General features: G+C 31.6%; 1 protein-coding gene across 7 annotated transcripts in view; it reads left to right on the forward strand.

Moving 5' to 3' along the window:
• Nucleotides 1–19,354, forward strand: part of VMP1 (vacuole membrane protein 1) — a 106,810-nt gene that overhangs the window by 73,497 nt on the left and 13,959 nt on the right. For all 7 annotated transcript variants that reach the window (XM_006924895.3, XM_015599234.2, XM_006924896.3 and 4 more), the window contains 3 exons: nt 6,421–6,501; nt 9,819–9,935; nt 14,728–14,789. In XM_006924895.3, the coding sequence (XP_006924957.1) occupies nt 6,421–6,501; nt 9,819–9,935; nt 14,728–14,789 (260 nt within the window). The remainder of the gene's footprint in view (nt 1–6,420; nt 6,502–9,818; nt 9,936–14,727; nt 14,790–19,354) is intronic.

Consider the following 19,354-nt stretch of genomic DNA (forward strand, 5'->3'; position numbering starts at 1 on the left):
TGCTGAACCCCTGTTGAATTTTTGAGTTTATTTTTTGTAGTCTTCACCTCTGTTACTTCTTTATGATACTTTCTTATATTTTCGATCTCTGTTGAAATTCTTACTTTGTTCCTGCTTTGTTCTCCTGATCTCAGTAAGCATGTTTATCATCATTATTTTGAATTCTAAGGTAAATCACTTATCTTCATTTCATTAATGTCTTTTTCTGAGGTTTTATCTCATTTTTTTCCTTTGGAACATATTCCTTTGTTTCTTCATTTTCCTTGATTCTCTGTGTTGGTTTCTATGCATTAGATAAAACAGCCACCTCTCCCAGTCTTGAATTAGAGTGTTTTTCTGTAGGAGATGAACCTTATCCTTCCATTCTGTGCCAGCTCTTGATTGTCTCTTAATCCTTTGTGATTGTCCAAACATCTTTCTTTGTTCTTAGTGTCCCTCAATAGTTGAGGGTGTGCCAAGATCTGTCAGGCTCTCAAACGGGAATATCTTATCAGCACCTAGATGCAGGCTGATTGGAAGATGGGCTCTCAGGCAGCAAATTTTAAGTATATAAATATATTTATTTCAGGGGAAGACTGGGAGGTGGGCATTTATGTTTGTTCTCTCTGCACTGATCTGGGGGAATAGCCAGCTAAGAACTGTTTCTCTGTTTGCCACCATTCCACTGAACTCATGAACACAAGCCCTGCTGGTCATCACAGCCAGGCTATCATGGGATATGTCCTCTGGGTGGCAACCACAAAAGTTGGGGCATCAGACTAGGAATCACTCAACTAGTTTCTAAATTTCTTTCAAATGGATTTGTTATATATGCAGTTGTAGATTCAGTGTATTTGTGGGAGGAAGTAAGTTCAGGATTCTTCTGCTGTCACCATCTTGAATCAGAACTATAATCTCTTCTTAAAACTTCTATCTCCAAGTTACTATTAGAATAAAATTGCTTTTGAGAACTGTGTTTAAGTGATGTATTCTGCTTACACTAATTATAGAATTTACCCTAATATCCGATTTAAATAGAAATTTCAGTGATTCTCTCTAGTTTAATCATGTAAAGCTATAAGTTGGATAGTAAAACATTACAATTTTAGAAATAGTTGCACAACTCTGTTCTGAGTACTCTTTTTGGTCAATATGTGTGCATTTTGTAATCCAGAATCCTATCAGTACTAAATTTAAATTTTATTAACTACTTCCTACTGTCACAATCACTTTATCAAGTTAATATTCCTACTTTTTCTTGTAATCTTAGAGTTCATTTCCTAATAATCTTCATCTTATAAGTGTGTTTGAGTCCATTACAATTCAAAAACAGATTAAATGATGTGTAACTCTTTTGAAAATATACCTCATTTAGAGACCTACTCAAATATGCACTATTTAAAACATAGCAGTTACATTAATGATATTGTTGAGGAAGTCAACAATAAGAAAATAATTTGCATACTTTGACTTGAATGAAAATGCTCTATATCTTTATATGAAAATAACTCATAAAGAGCCCTGAGGACAGGTAGAAAATTACAATTAAGACACATTTTAGTCTGTTTTTAAGAGTATAAAAATATAAAGATTATGAGTTGTTTCATTGCAGTTCTCATGAAGATGAGAATTATACCCTTTTATTGTGTTCCTATGTATAATATTTCGTTGTAGAAAATATTTATGTGGTTATCAGAATATTAATAAGTTAATATTTCAGTAATTTTCCTCGATGCTGAAACAGCTTGTAACATTAAGTCATCATTACTATTTAACTCCATTTCTAGTTAATAGAGTTTTACTTGCTTGATACAACATAATTGACTAGGACACAGGATGTAACAAGTCATTTTAGATGGCAAAGAACTTTATAAATACAGCATATTTTAACATAAATTCCCCTTAAACACAAGGAATTATTATTGCAACAGTTGCTCTGTGGTTTTTAATACTGTCAGTTGAGCTACTTTTAATACCAACCCCAAGAAGAACATTTCAGCAGAAATTTTAATATATAATGGGTTAAGAAGGCAGATAATATATTAAATTGCTGAACAGTTACTGTTACATTGATGATAATAGGTCAGCTCAAACTAACATAAGCTATTAACCAAATACATATTTATCTCTAGTAATACTGCATTAATTTAACATTATAGGGACTTTCTGCTACTTCTAAAGAGATCTTAAAATTCTATATAGTCACTTACCATGAAAATGAAACATTACTATTGCTATTCAAAGATAAATAAATGTTATTTCATATATTTAGATCCAAGTTGACATTTTTAGATTCTAAGATTAATATTTTGTAAGGTAATTGTAATGAGCCCCACAGTTTCTCTTCTCCCTTAGTCACAAATATTATTTCTTAGGAAAAAGAAATGTGAAGCAAAAGTAGTATAGGAATATTCATACTTGAAGGCTCTGTGTAGTTTTTATTATAATTATTCTTGAAATTTCAGCGATAAGGTCTTTTTGTGACTTTTCTGTCTCTCTTCTTGTGGTCATTGGGAAATGTTCCTAGTATCTAACATTTTTACTTTCAGAAGCATGATCAGTTACATACATAATCACTGTTGGTTGTGAAAGATAATTTTATTTACATGTATTTTCTTTATTTTTAAAAAGTAGAAAATGATATATTATTAGTAATTGTAAATGCATGCTATTTATTTAGGTAGAACTAGAAAATAAAACTTTCCTCACAGGCACTTACATTGTGAAAGAGGTAAACATTGTGAAATGTGAATCCAGAGAAATGAAACTATTAAAAGGAATTTGGTTTTAGTTGTACAGATTTTTTTTTTCAATGAAGAATGACAATTGAAGAAGTAATCAAATTGAACCAACTACATTGTTCCCACAAATACACCAAAACCATTAAAGTGAAATATTAATTTCCTTTTACATTTAACTTGACTATTGATTACCTAATGTACTAAATTGTTTAACTTTTTCTTTAAAATATTGTTGTTTATCATTAGTGTACACTTTTTTCCAGCTTATTTATTTCGTTTGATGGCCTAAAAAGAATAGTAAATTTTGTTTGAAATGATTCTTTTAAACTTTAGTAAAACAGGGATTTTTTTTGCTTGTATCGGGTGTGTGTATTTAAGTTGAGTTTATTGTCAAATAGTATACCTACAGTACAATTCTATTTTAAGGCAGGTGGAAATATAAATATTTTAGTTCCTAGACAGTTTAATTTTAAAATCAACATAAGCGCTGTCAAATTATGCAAAAAATAAAAAATACCAAAGTTGTTAAAAAAAATAAACAACTTTTAAAACTCCAGAGCAACAGACAAGGAAAGTATATTACATTTAACATGTAGAATATTTTAGACAATAAAAGAATGACCTTTTCAATAAAATAATGTTAATAAAGCCTTTGAAGTCATATCAGTAAGTTCAAATGTATGGCTTTAAAGTGAAATAAGTTTAAAATAAAAACAAAATTTGGTTGTCTTTATGGAATCAAACAAATAACATGAGTCATTTTACTATTGTAAAATATTTTAGGTTTGGTACAAATAATATAATAATTCCCGGGATTTGTTTTCATTACACTGGCAAGGAAAAATATCAAGAATATACCTCTTCAAGCTGCATATTCTGGTACTGTTGGTTTCTTATAATGAAAACAACTGTGCAGACTTCATATTAGTTTGATTTAAATAAATGTTCATGGATGGTTTAATGTAAAAATGTAATTTTAATTCTGAGAATATTGCGAAAGACCTGGAAAATAAATTACAGGAACCGAAAGTAGCATGGTCACTGTGTGCGTGTGTGTTAAACACATAAGATTTATGAAATTCACTTTCAGTAGATGAGTTTCAGACATTTTTAGAAGTAAAACTCCCCATTAAAAAAGGCACTTAACTTGTTTTTCTTGTAAGATATGCCAGGTAAAAATTAATTTAAAAAAAGGAAAAGCTTAATGGAAGTTTCTACTTATTTGGATAGAGTAACTATTTTCCCTCAGATAAAAATTCTTGAAGCACTGTTAAGAATAATTGATGGTGGGCATCCAGGCATCTTAAAGAACAAGGAGTCTATTTTCCTTTGTTCTTGTCATATTTCTGTTGAGTAAAGAGATTCTGCCCTAAAGGGATAAAAGAGCTCCTTACTTTTAGGATGTTTTAAAAAACATGATTCCTTGAACTACTGTAGGCTTAAATGTTTTTATTATTTTGTATATTAGGTGTTCTGCATAATATTTAATCATTTTTCTTTATATAAACAAATCGGTATAATTATGTCTCTTTTCCAATTTAAATGTGTGTGTATGCATCTCTAGTAGAAAAATACCATCAGTTTAAAATGATGGCACTACCATAATCACTTGGTTTAAATAAATATGAGATTCTAAAGTTTTGAAATTAAGATAAAAGGCAACAGGACACCAAACCTTCTAACTACTATACTATTTTATGCAAAAACCTAATTTTCTATAATTTTATGTATTGAGGACTACATAAATCCTGTGACAGAAAAATGTTGCCACATATCTGATTTGGAAAACACATTTGTAAAAAGTATGTTATATTTAAAATAAAAGTTGTAGTTTTCTTTTTCTTTGTTTTACTTTTTCTGAGCAATTGAGTACCATTTTGCTTCATTAAAGTAGATTTGTAGTGAAGGTATTAAGGACTGTAAAGGAAGGAGTTTTCCTGAATTTATATTTTTTAACTCAGGTATATTAATGAAAACTTCATAACTACTTCATAAATATAATAGTATTGTTTGATGTTTTAAAAACTGAAAATGTTTCTATTCACTGTGGCTTACCAGTTTTTATTTAGTGCCCCTAATAAGTTACAAATTTAATAATTTGGATTGTAGAAATTATTCAAAATAAATGGAAGTGTAATTTGTTTTCAGATATATTATTTTGAAAAACTAAACATATATGTTTTAAGAGTTTTTAAATCAATAAAAATTAATATTTCACTCTTAATTCAGTAGTTCTTCATTCAAGAAAAAAATAAATCTTCAGCTAAAAATCTGAATGAAAATAGAAAATACCCTTTGCTGCAGTAGTTCAGTTGTTTAAAATATTAAATCTGATATAAATGACTTATTAAAAAAGTAAGCCTAATCCCCAAAAGAAAAATTCTCTCTTTGGAAATAAATTGTAAAATTATAAAATTGCATTGCAGAATTAGGTTAATGATTAACTTTGAATTTGAAAAGTGTTTATATTGACTGTTAATATCTTTAAAAATATATCTTATTGGGTAATTCCTTTGACTTTCTCACTGTCCTCAGCAAGTAAGTAGGAGGAAGGTATTTTTTTAATTTTAATATTCAATATTGTGGTAATTTGATAGGGTTATTCTACATATTATTTATTAAAGGGTTTTTTTAAATTTTGGTTTTTTTTTTTTAAGTAGGAAGACACAACTACTGTTGTGGATTAGAGAAGTGCTTTAAACCCTGTTACTATTCTTTTATATTCTGACTTCTCTATAAGATTGTTGCCTATTGGAGTATTGAACTAAAGAGAGAGTAAGAGGTTCTATGATGTGAACGCTTTTTAAAAAGACATTCATACATTTGCTATTTTTTTTTATTGTATCAATTATTTTCATTGAAATTTTGATTGGAGTATATACCATTTCAAAACCAGAAAAAAATTAGAGTCAAATTTCATATTAGTACTTTTAAGTAAAAATATATATGTATATAATAATTGTGGCATCAACATATTGGAAGAATAAAATTGGAAATAAAGTAGCCCAGCCAAATACATGTTTCAGCATGAGAAGTGGCAAGAGAGAAATAAAAAACGCAGTGCTTTCAGACTCTAAAGAATCTTTTCTACCTACATCCCAGGATTATTGAAAAGCATAAGTCAAATGTTTGTGAATAATTTTATAAAGCTAGCACAAGCTGTGCAAATGTAGGATATTATTTTTAAATGAGTTTGGGTGTAATGAATGCTTAGTTATTGCCACAGAACCATTTTTCCCATCTTCTGGCTAGTGATCAGCAGAAGTATCTTCGTTGGCAGTCTTGAAAAATCCTATGATTTCTTTCCCTGATACTAATCAGGGACTGAGTTGTAGAAGGAAAGAGAAATAGATGTGGGAGGCCAGTGTTCTCAAAAGTATGAATTGGTTTATGGTTAGGTTTATAGCATTTTACTCATCCCTAGATAATCCACAGAGAACTGAAAAAATAAAGTAATGTTTTGGCTTACTCTTGAAATGTGGCATAAGTTTATGTTTTAAGGATGTAATTAATGTTCTATTAAGATTTTATTTGCATGTTTTCCAATGCATCCTGCTGTGGTTTTTTAAAACCATCGATTCATTAAATGAATCAGTGCTTTCAGTTTGTGAAATATTTAATACTATAAGTTCTATAAAGAGCCATCTTCTCTTCTTCCATGAACTTTTCATTAATATTTTGGTATCCTTCTTTTATACAGGACTTTGCCTCCCGGGCTAAACTGGCCATTCAAAACCTAGTACAGAAGGTCGGATTTTTTGGAATTTTGGCTTGCGCTTCGGTAAGCGAATTGTATTAAAAATGAGAAATTCCAATAAATGGTAGATTTATATTTTGATCCAATTTGTTTTTAAAGATACAGACCTGAATGAACAAAAATAGTATCACTTTTAATGGGTATGTAATTTTATTTATCATTTTACTCATCAAATGAGCTGTTTTCTATTGGATAGGTTCATATTTTGTTTATTGACTTTTAAGCATTTCATCATGCCATGATGACTTCAGACCTAAATGGCTTGATTCAGTAAGAACAAGAGACAAAATCCATCTTTCTCATGAAGAATGAAGTGCATTTAACCAAATAACAATGACTTTATTCTTTCCAGAGTTATAGATAAGTAGTCTTTTTTCAAATCATTAGTTATAAAGAAGAATTCATATAAACCCTTCTTAAGTGATATTAACACCTAGTTAGGTAATTGGAACATCTGTGGCAAAGCTAAGGGCATCTTTGGCTATCATGAACTAAGAAGCCATTTATATCAAAAACAGTACCTCAAATTGCAGATTTGTGAAATTGATGTTCCTTAATGAGTTAGTTTATCCTGGTCTTTTTCAAATGTAATAGAAACAGTTACATTTGAAATGGAGCATTTTGATCCAGGTTTTATTTGGTAGCCTGTACATAATTCTTGGTAGTTAATGGTGAATTTGGCCAGAATAACTAGATGCACCTAGTTGATATAAGCTGCAATTATAAGTAAAATTCACAAAATTAATGTCTACTGACATATAGCTACTTTATCTATTACGTGCTAGCACATGAATAAAGGTTTGAGTAGCCCCTTTCCACTCAAAAGGAGAACATATGAAACCAAAATATTTAATGTGATATCAACATTCTAGAGATATTTTTAAATATACACATGCCTGAATTACTATCTTTCGACCTTGGCAGTACTAGAAATTTTCGTAATCTAACTTTTTAACATTGAAGCTCTTTATCACAACATTGATCTCAAAATTTGAGCAACTTATTGGTATTTCGTTGTGTGATATATTGGAAAGAATTGGCTTTAGAATCAAGCTTACTTAGGTTCCTAAACCAATTTTGACTCTTGCTACTTAAATAACCTCAATTAGGTTACTCTCTTTGAGCCCCAGTTTTTTAATTTTTAAATTGGGGCAATAAAACATTCATTGCAAAGGCTGATGTGAGTATTTAAGATTATGTACGTGAACTAATACAGTACCTAAAACATAAATGGCCAGCCATTTTTTTTTTTATATAGTTACTCATCAGCTGTGTATCAGCCACTGAGTGCATGGAAAAAAGAAGTGCAAGGTATATTCCCTTTCCTCAAGGATCTTGAAGTCTAATAAGGGTGGCAGTTGAGATGCAATGATAAGTAAAACCAAAATATTTAATGGAAACCTAGCAGAATGAGATTAAGCTGAAAAGCTTAAAGGATAATAATGTTTTAATTTAGAGGCTAAGAGTACAAGCCTAGAGATATGGCCAGGTTTAAAATCCTGCTATGCTGCCAGTTATCCTGAACAAATTGCTTAACCTGTCATACTTTCTTATCCGTAAAATGGGTATAACAGCATCATTTTAGCATTGTTTGGGGAATTAAGTGAGTTGATGATGTAGAAGTCTTAGAAAAGTACTGAACAAATCAAAGCATTCAATAAAAGTTGGCTTTCATTATTCCTGGGGACAACTTCAATTTATTAAAGCAAAAAATATTTATTCCTTAGCACTCATCTCTGCCTGTGTCCTAACTGCTAAAAATCCACTTTCTATACTAGCCAATCCTCTTATATTTGACAAAAACGTCAGTATTTAACATACCAGTAGATTAATTCGGCCCTCTAGGAACTTTTTTTAAGGAGATTTTAATACTTATATTAAAGTATTAAAAATATATATACTTGATTTAAGGTAAAAAGTATTTATTAATTATTTTGTTGTTAATATTCAAATTAAAATAAGTAGTTGAGGAAAAATCTCAAAGTTACTTATTAATTTTTTTAATTCTAATCTTTTCTGTGTACTTAGGAGTTGAAAAAAAGAATAAATAACATGCACATGTAACAACAAACTCATTGATTATGAGAGTGTCTTGCATACACTGTGTCCAACATGTTAACAAATTCTAATTCTTATCTACTCTCATTTATATATCTTGTATACCTTAAATTAATTTCCATCTCATCATGAGGTAGAGCCTGATAATAAAGGAAAATAATTAAAATTATAATTCATTGAGTTGTGAGAGTCATATGAGAAAATAAAAGAAATGACAGTTGTAACACTGTGCAAATGATATTATTACCTGGTTGTAAGACAGACGAAATTGCATAAAGGCTTTGAATTTGGATGGGAAAAACAAAACTGAGTTATTGAATCCGAGTGTTACTAACAAAAGAATACTTGAATTCTAATTCTAATTGCTCTGTTTTCAAAAGAACATACATGACAAATATCTTTTAAACAACGAGGCTTTTCTTTGAAAGTTCAAAAACAAATTTGTATAAATTAATTGACTCATAAATGGTTCGGCCAGCAGCCACAAGGAGAGAGAGTACTTCCATGGGAGAAAAATGGACGAAGTACTCAAAAACAGCTTGTGGTTTCTTTGCATTTTTACATGAAATTGTCTTTTAGCATTTTTGAAATGTGGGAATGTTTGGAAAAGGTATTCGTTGTGAATCACTTCTTTGTCTGGGACTCAGTATTCAAAACATCTGAATCAGCGCTCTTGTACTTCCACACTTGATGTTCTTTCTAAAATATATCACACGACCCCATGGCCTTGGGCTCTCATAAGATAAAATACAAATAATGAACATTTTTACACTGAGAAGTAAAAACACATCAACCTATAAATGTATTTGTGAATTTACAAGAATGTTTGCTATAGATGTTCTTTTTTCAGTAATGATTTTCAAACCTTAATAACTGCTGAAATGACCTTAAGGCTTTTTCTTCATTTATGCCTCACCTTAGAAAACAGCTCTCAAATAGTTAAGTATCTAAAGTATCTACTGAATGGTATTAAATTCCTATGTATCCATTGGCTTTATACAATTATAATGTGATAGAAAAAAGGTATATTTAGGGAACATTAGCCATAAGTAATACAAGCAAAAGGACTGCAGGGTTTGCTTTGAACCGATTGAACAACAGCCTGCAAAGAATATGAGACCTTGTTTACAGACACGTTACCATACTTGCCTACCCCTCTGAACTGTCTAGTACTGATCAGTGAACCCCTACTTCCCTTTGCAGTGTAAATAAGGCTTTATCTATACATGGTAAAATTACTGTTCTTTGAAGAAATGTGAAAGTCCCATTTTAATTTTTTTTAGATTCCAAATCCACTATTTGATCTGGCTGGAATAACATGTGGACACTTTCTTGTACCTTTTTGGACTTTCTTTGGTGCAACCCTGATTGGAAAAGCAATAATTAAAATGCATATTCAGGTAATTATACCCTTCTATCCCCTGCCTAATGATGGTGAGCCTATTACCTTGGCTCATTCCAAGGTAAATTGTTAAGATTTTGGTTCTGCTTCTTTTGGTTGCTAGTTTGCTTAATTATTCAACCACGATATGTCATTCAGAGGTAAATGAATTTTGTGCAGCTGTTCCCTGTCCCTGTTGGAAAATTGTGCCCCTTTATTATTTTTCTCCTTGTTTTCTTACTTGCCTTCTTTCTTCCTCTCTTTATTTCACTTACTGCCTTGTGAAACTATTTGTCTAAGATTTTTACCAAACAAAATACAGTGTTCCCTCATAGGAAAATGCATATCATTTTCACATACATAATCCAAAAAATGTATCTTTACTGACCATGAGCTGGGACAATATTGCCTTTTACTAATTTTACTTTTCTTTCATACACTGTATATAACACTTCCTCTCAAGATACCATTATCTTTTATAGAAAATCAACCAGACGTTAGTGTGGGGGAGAATAGGAAAGAAAAAGATCTCAGAAGAGGCAAAAAGATGTGGATTGTGGTTAGAGAAATGAAAATCTGCTAGTATTCAAAGTCATTCTTAAAATCTTTAAGAGAAGAGTGTGTGTGTGTGTGTGTGTGTGTGTGTGTGTGTGTGTGTGTGTGTGTGTATGCTTTGTGAATAGAAGAGAGAAAAGAGACTAGGAACTTAAATGAGGGGACGTGGATATGTGCTTCTAGGACTATGATGTGAATTGTTTCCTTCTAAGGGCAAATCTCTCTAGAATAAAATAAAATTAAACTGGAAAGAATTTCTTAATCAATGAGGTTTGCAACAAAGAGGCATTCACCAAAGGAGAGTCAAGAACAGTGAGTAATGTCTGTGCCCTGTATGATTTCTTAATAATTAAAAGCACATCTGTCCCCTAAGTTTCCTAACACCTCTCTATTTGTAGTTCTTATAAGAAAAGAATGAAATAAAAAAACTTCAGCTGCTTCTACCTGCCCAGTTTCTAATATTGGATTTTGGCATTTGGGATGAGTTTATTGAACCTGTCCTCTACTCTCCTGCCATGATAATCACTCAGAATTTCAAGGATATGTTTTTTCTCCTTTAAGGAGTATATTTTCTCCCACTTACACTTACTTAATATATTGTTCACTGAACATAAGTTTTTTAAATATTAGAATGCTAATTACTTTGGTTAAGATTTAAAATACCATAACAAGATTTTTCAAGTAATAAAATATGGTGGTGAGTAATAAATTATTTTGCAATGTATCTGAAGGTAATGTTTTCTGTAATCTTTTTAGTTCTTTCTAGGGGAAGAACAAAGCTATCATTTAGCTTTTTGGAATCTTCTGAAAATATTGATACCTAAGGAACAATAACAGGTTATTTTAATTCCCTTGATAACAGTAACTTCTCTAGGAATCCATAAACTTAATCACCCTGCTTTATGTAGTGATTTTCTATAAATTATAGTAAAATTTATGCTAAAAGTACCTTTAGTGATTATATATGCTATTTACCAGGCCTTCCGTTACAGAATATTCAAAAATAATCTGTTTTAAAAACATTCTCAGTAGATTTTTTCAAGTTATGATAATGCTTAATTTTTTTAATATAGTACTTCATACTTTGAAGCACTTGTGGTATGTCATCTGATTTAATCATTATAATCTTGGGTTAGAAAAATTATTACTCCCATTTTGTAATTATCAAACTTACAGAGGTTAATAAGTAATAGTTGCCTAAGAGAGTAAGTAATAGCTGGAATTTGAACCCTAGTCTTTTGGTTTCAAGTTCAGTGTTTTTTCCAGTCTTTTGCATTGCCTTCTTAACTTTAAATTATTTATATGATTAAGGAAACTAAATTGTTTGATGGCTGCTGTTTATCAGGACCTGTGCCAAGCAATTGGCATTGGTTATCTCAAAACAATTCTGTGAAGTGGTTATTATCTGTAGATGGGGATTTGAGTGGTAGAAAAGATAAAATACATGCCTAAGGCCTATGAATTCAAACCAAACTCTATAAAGTCAAAGCTCATTTCCTGTTTCTATGTGGAAGAAAAAAGCTAAAATCCATCTGTGTTTCTGAAAGGAAAGAATCTGAGTTCCTTCACTAAACAGATCATGGGATGTGTTTACTATGTTCCATTGTATCAGAGAGATATACTTTCTAAAGGCATGTCACTTGATGTACATCCAGGTGTAGCTCAGGGCAACAAACATTTCTCATTCCTTGAGTAAGTGATATGAGTAATAGAGACATTGTATTTATATTAAATATTATATATAAACTATTTCTGAAATAACAAGGGAAAGCACCATGCACAGATTTTTCTGTATTCTAATAGACTTGTCTCCTCTTCTGGTTCTCTTCTCTTTATTCCTCAGCTTAAACTAGACAGCTTTCCTTGATAAATACTATTATTTTTACTGATATTTTGCTGTTAAACCTCCCCTAAATATATTAAATGAGCCCACCTAATAATATTAAATTGGGATTTCCCCTTCCACTGGACAATTTCAAGTACTCTGACTATATGAGGACCCTTAGAAACTTTAATAATGAAGGTGATAAGTCAACATAGTCATGTATACAGGGGTCCCCAACCCCCGGGCTGCAGACCAGTTCCAGTGGGACCGTGGCCTATTAGGAACTGGGCCGCACAGCAGGAGGTAAGTGGCAGGCAAGTGAGCAAAACTTAGTCTGTATTTGCGGCCGCTCCCCAGCCCTAGGAGCACCGGTCTCTGGTGCCAAAAAGATTGGGGATCGCTGATAATACTTCATGTACTACGTAATTTACTTATTACGTTTGTTGGTTATTGCTTCTCTGCCTTCCCACCTACCACCACATATAAGTTCTATATGGACAGAAATTTTTGTGTCTTGGCTCACTGAGTTATTCTACTGCCTAGAATAGCATCTGTCATGTAGTAGACACTCAGTAAATATTTAATAAATAATGAATCTGTCTGTAAGATTCTTCTTACCATTGAAGGTTCTTCTTTGTTCATTCTGCTACCATTAATTTTCTATACATCTTTTTTTCCTACTCTCCCCTCCCCTTGTTACCTCTCTGCACATCGTCAAGTGGTCTGTTTAGTGGTTTGTGCCTTTTATATGGTAGAATCCCCACTCAGACCTACAGCCTGAATGATACTGAGACTTATTAAATGTCTGACACATTTATGTCTTGCCCAGAACAGTGAATTTTCAAACTGTTATATATAAAAAAGAAAGTCTTGTTTTGTTTTCATGCAATGAAATTGTGTAATTCTCTGGGAATTGGATTATTTTGAATGTTAGGAAATAATGGAAGGGAAAGCTTATGATAGTGAGATCACTGAGAGACAAAAGCATTAAGTCTGTTTCATGGTAGAAGATTTTTTGCTCCAAGTAACTGGCTTTTAGTCTGGATACTAGAAGGACTCCCACATATTAATGCTTTTCTCCTCAAATGATCTATAATAGTTTTATTAGCCTCATAATTTTTATACACCATTTGTGTAACATTTTTTTATGAAATCATCATTCGTATTGTAACTGTTTGAGATCTGTATGTGCTTTCTTTTTCCATGAGATAGGTAAGTATCTTTTTCATATTAACACATGCATGAACACCAGAAAGGACTATGAACTTTTAGGCTCATTTCCTTACACATATTCTTATACTGTGCAGCTGCTAATGTCTCTATTAACACTGGGATGTTGATTAAGAAAATGTCATTGCCTTATTATTCTTTTGTCTAAAATAATAAGCTTTAGTCTAAAGTAGCCACTTTCTTGAGATTTATAATGGATGGATAAAAAGAAAACTATTGTTATTTATTTCCCTTCCCTCCTCTTTGGTTACATAGGCTAAAGTTATTATTTAACAAACAATAACAAAGCACTAAAGGGTTTAAGAGGAATTCGAAGAGAGAATCTAGAAGTACTCACATTTAATCAGAGTTATTATCAGTCCTTTAAAGCTAAACTTTAATATCACTTTCTTTAATCTCTAATTAATTGTATTTAATGTGACCTTTCACTGAACTTCTGTAACACATTGCTTTTACTACCAAAAGGATGTCCAGTTTTATCTTTATACATTATATTTAAAACCCCTTAATAATGCCTAACATTATCCATAGTAAGTACTTTTTGTAACATTTGTTGAATTAAGAATATTTGCTACCCATTAGCCCTTAAGGCATCTTTACTTGTAAGTAAGGTAAGATATCAACATCTTCAACTAATGGAGAGTACCTCAATAACACCAAATTGAAAATGACCCAGGTCTGATAAAGATCCTCAATAATCTCTTGTTTGCTTTATACCCTCACCCTGAAAGTCCAAGCTCATTCAGTATCTTAGAATGGAACTTTCATGATACTTCTATGAAAACTTTCCAGGAAGGACGTACAGTGTTTTCAAGATTCTCTGTATTAAATTTAGCCCAGACCCCTGCCATCATGCTGATCAGCTTTAATTTCAGTGGTGGGGGCTATATGGGAGCCCAGATTTCAGTTGTATACACCATTCTAAGATACATAAAACATGTCGAATGTCCACCCAGTCTTGGGTTTTGTGACTCATGCTTTTCCCTCAGACACGGTCATGTATCCTAGTAAGACTAGAACTGTGCTTAAAGGAAAAACCTCTTTAAAATACAAAATAGGCAGGAAATTGTGTTTCTTGTTTTTTTATAAAGAATTTTAAAAATTGCACCTCACTTTTTTAAGACCGTTATCAGAATTATGAATTTATATTGATTTTTTTGGATAAGAGAAATATTTATTTTAATTGGTGTTTTCTTTACAGAAAATCTTTGTTATAATAACATTCAGCAAACACATAGTGGAGCAGATGGTGGCTTTCATTGGGTGAGTAATTCTTTGAGGACTAATATTAATATTGCTGTTTGAATGGGAGGAAATGTATAAAAGACTTTATTGGGATAGAATTATTGTGATAAATCTATTTTTTGAGGAACTGTCTTTTACCCTGTTATTAAATTGAAGAAGACCTTGCAGCAGGGAAGGAAGAAGCTCAGATTATCCTTGTTTAATTATAAACCAAACATGTTTCAAGTCACGTAATTCTTGATTTAAAAGAAGTTTTGGAGTTTGAGACTTGCCCTTCTAAAGAAATAAATTCTCTTTACATAAAAGGCATGTGTGCCATGACACTTTAACAGTGCTTTAGTACTGTGCTATGACTTTTAGCCAGATACACAGTTGCATTTAATTTAAATACAAGCCTTACATAAAATATTAATATTTCATTAAATAAAACAATCAGATGGCATAATATTATCAAAATATGTTATGAACCTGTTACTTCACTGTAGAAAAATCAGGCCATATTAAAAAGCTACTTTCCAAAGCTTTTATTTTTGTGTTTACAGAAGGAAGACCAGTTTTAACATATGCTTTAAATGATAATGTTACAAATTTGTGGACTTTGATGAAACAGTAAAGACAGACTCATTTTGTTTGATTAATCAAATTAACTATCAACTAGAATGTGAATACAGTCAGATGTTAAATGAAACTTTAATATATGATTTTTTATTTAGTTTTGACAAATGAGAGGTTTTCTTTTCATTTAATAGCATAACCGCCCAATAGTGGAAAATGTTAAGTTGAAGTGCCCGTTATGTAGTTTTAACATAAATCTTTATCTTAAAAGCCATTATAAAAGAAAACATTTATGAAAAATTTTGCTCTTTATAAAAAAAATTATCACTTAGAGATATGTTCATGTGTATTAGTTTTATTATTCTTTAAACCATACATTATATATTCCTCTTTTCTGTATATATGTTTTATAATAAAATCATTTTTAATATTTTCTATTTAGTTTTTAATGTAATAATTGAGGAAAAACATTCTTGAGAATATACTTAGTGGAGCCAGTCATTGGTTTTACTTCCTAATTTTTGATTATAATTATGGATTATAGCTTGTGCATTAAAATTTAATTACTGCAGTTTTTTGTTGCTGAACCTTACAAATAAAGTGATTTACAAGTAACCATACATTGCATTCAGAAAGAAAGAAAGAATATTCTTGTCCTTTATTTTTTAAATACAAACAAGGCATTTCATCTGTTCTTAGAGATTACTGTTTCACCTTGAGAGAATTCTAAAGGACATACAGCTTAACTACAGCACATACCCACACATTGTAGGAGTGACTGCTCTCTGCAGCCTACATTCTTCCTTTCTCCTTGTCCCATACTGAACACTTACAGAAAAAAGTTTCTCAGTGACTTCTACATCCTCACCACTACCACCTTTTGTTTCCCCAGCCTTTGGAGTTTCTAAGAAGTTAGATGAGTTAGACTTGTCTCATCCACCCACATCCAGTTTTCATTCCCTTCCAATCTGTTTGCCACACTGCAGTTAGTGACTTTTTAAAAATCTTAATCTGAGCAAGTCACCACCACTGTCCTTACCCCTGCAGCCCCTCCTCTTGAAACTCTACTTTTTTCCCCTTTATTCTTAAGTAAAGCAAAATTTAACATGGTCTGTAAAGCCATGTATTATCTTATCTGCTGTAGTTTTCTCTGCTTGTGTCTGCCACCACTGGTCTTGGCTTGTATTTTTTCCTTTGCCAGTTTAAGATTTCTCAACCTTGCACTATTGGCATTTTAGGCCAGATAATTGTTTGTTGTGGGGGACTGTCCTGTGCATTGTGAAATATTTAGGTACATCCTTGTTCTCTACTCATTAGATGCCAGTAGTATCTCCTGGTTATGACAATAAAAAATGTCTCCAGACGTTGCCAAATGTCTTATGGCAAGTAAACAACCACTACTGTTACCAACTTGAGAATCACTGGTCTAGATAACGTCCTCTAGATTTCGGCTCTGACATTTACAAAATGGCTTCCTTGAGTAGGGACCTCTTTCCTAGGGACCTCTATTCACAGCAGTATATACTACATGCACTGACAGTGGTATTTTTACATTTATGTTTGAAGGGATATGATTCCTGTCCTTCTGCCACTAACCAGTAAGCTTCTTATTGGCAGAGGCCATTCCTGTTTTGTTTACTGTTGGGTCCACAGCACTTGGCATCTTAATTGACACATAGCAGGTGCTAGATAAATAACCTGGTGAACAAATGAACACATGGTGTCTAACTAAAGATCTGGCCAGTAAAAATTTGCAAATTATATGTATAGCCCAGATTTTTCTGTTTCTCTTGCCTTTGGAGTTTCTAAGAAGTTATTTATCTGCAGTAAATAGAAATAAATGTATCCTTCAGCTTAAACCAACATTTTAAAGTTAGAATTTCTTACGTTTTTCAAAATCAGGAGTTCCTTGTCTTAACTATCTCCTCTAGCACAGCCTCTCAAAACAATCCAGTGATTCTTTCTTTTTAAAGATGGTTTCACATAAAATTATTCTAAGATATTCAAGACCTATTGGATTCTGATTTTTATTAGATGGGTGGTGTCATATTTTTAAAATTGTCTTCAGAAAACAGATGTTGGAATGTCTTCATATCTTCATCTTTTCCCCAACATTGTCTACAGGTATTACTTCATCAATTTATTTTTGAGACAGTATATTAAACAGTATAAATAATAAGTGCTCAAATGATAATTAATAAATAGACTCACCAAACCTAAACTAAAAATTAGGTTAAATAAGGAGAATGAATTTTTAGTAGACCTAAAATTATTTTATATTATTATAAGTTGCTTAGCAGTTTATTTCGGAAAAGGGAAGGAGAACAGCCAAATTGATTCTCTAGACTCATTGTTGAGTTGAACTCAAAATACTGCCATTAGCTTGCTGTAGAAACATTCTCCTTTGATTATTAATTCTCCCTTTTCACACTGTTGAAACTCTAAATGGTATAGCAAATCATCAAACTAAACTAGTTAAGTTTGGAATAGAGCACATAGGCTTTGGACAAAAGAAATCTAGATTTGAATATAAACTCTGTCTGCCATAGTTATTTATAAGCTTGTGTCCACTTCTCTTTGCTGTTCTTTCTAACAACATGAATTGAGTAGCATTCTTTTGAGTAGCATTTCTTTTTCTCCAGTTTAGAAGGCTACTAATAACCTTTTCAGTTTCCAGTCAAAATGTGAAATGTTCAAAATATTTTATAGTTTAGTTGAAACATACTTATATCAGTAATTTAACTTTCCAAGACATGAGTATTTTAAAAATGCCTTTCCTCTCAAGTTTTCTGTTGCCTCTTTTCTCAGTCTCATTTTCCAAAATTTCTACTGACTGTGGATGGAAGGGTAAACTACTAGGTGACTGTTTTTGTGTGCTGTCAAGGAAGATTGAGGGAAGGCCTACTTCTTCTTAATGTACCTATTTCTTTATTCTCTGATCAGTAAAATGCCTTCAACCAGGACACAGGTTTTCATTAAAGATTATACAAATAATTATTTTCTTTCCATGAGGATACTTCATTTCTTTTTTTTTTCTATTACAGTTGATATTCAATATTATTTTGTTAGTTTCAGGTATATAGCATAGTAGTGAAACATTTATATAGTTTACGAGGTGATTAGTTTAGTACCCACCTGGTACCACACATAGTTATTAGAATATTATTGCCTATATTCCCTATGCTGCATTTTATATCCCCATCGCTGTTGTGTAACTTCCAATTTGTGCTTCTTAATTCCTTCACCCTTTTCACCCAGTCCCCCAACCCTCCTGGTAACCCTCAGTTTGTTCTCTGTAATTATGAGTCTGTTTCTTTTTGTTCATTTATTTTGTTCTTTAGATATAAGTGAGATCATATAGTATTTGTCTTTCTCTAACTAATTTCATTTAGCATAATACCCTCCAAGTCCATCCATGTTGTCACACAAATGATTCTTGAGGATACTGTTTTTTTTTGTTTTTTAACATAATGAGCACTCTACATCAATTTTAGTATTATTGTTTACTTCTAATTACAGCCATATATGATGGATATTTATCCCCCTTTTATTAATAAGGAAATGGGCTCTGAGTGGTTATAAATAACTCACTTATATAATTTTTAATTTAGTTTCTAGTTCATAAAAGGATTTATACTATATGTACTCTTTTGGACTTTTCACTTATTATATTACTAATGTTATTGTGTATTGCTGAAGATTATTCATTCTGACTGCTATGTGATTATTCATCCACCCTCCCATTGACGGACACTTGGAATGTTTTCATGTTTTTTTTGCTCTTTTGAACAAATATGAGCATTTCTTAGTGTAGGATAGATGAGCACATAGTAAGGAACCTAAGGGTATAATGAAAGAGACAACACAAAAGAGGAAAAAGGTAAATAAAAGAGAGCTTGGACATAAACAAAATAACCTTTAGTTTTGACAAATTAGTTTGATAACTTAATATAACTTAGTTTTGTCTAGGGCTATATTTGGGCAAAATCTCACCACAGGTTTGCCTGTGGCCTGGCAGGCCAGGCTAC

This window comes from Pteropus alecto, unplaced genomic scaffold (genome assembly GCF_000325575.1).
Source record: "Pteropus alecto unplaced genomic scaffold, ASM32557v1 scaffold98, whole genome shotgun sequence".
NCBI classification, from domain to species: Eukaryota; Metazoa; Chordata; class Mammalia; order Chiroptera; family Pteropodidae; genus Pteropus; species Pteropus alecto.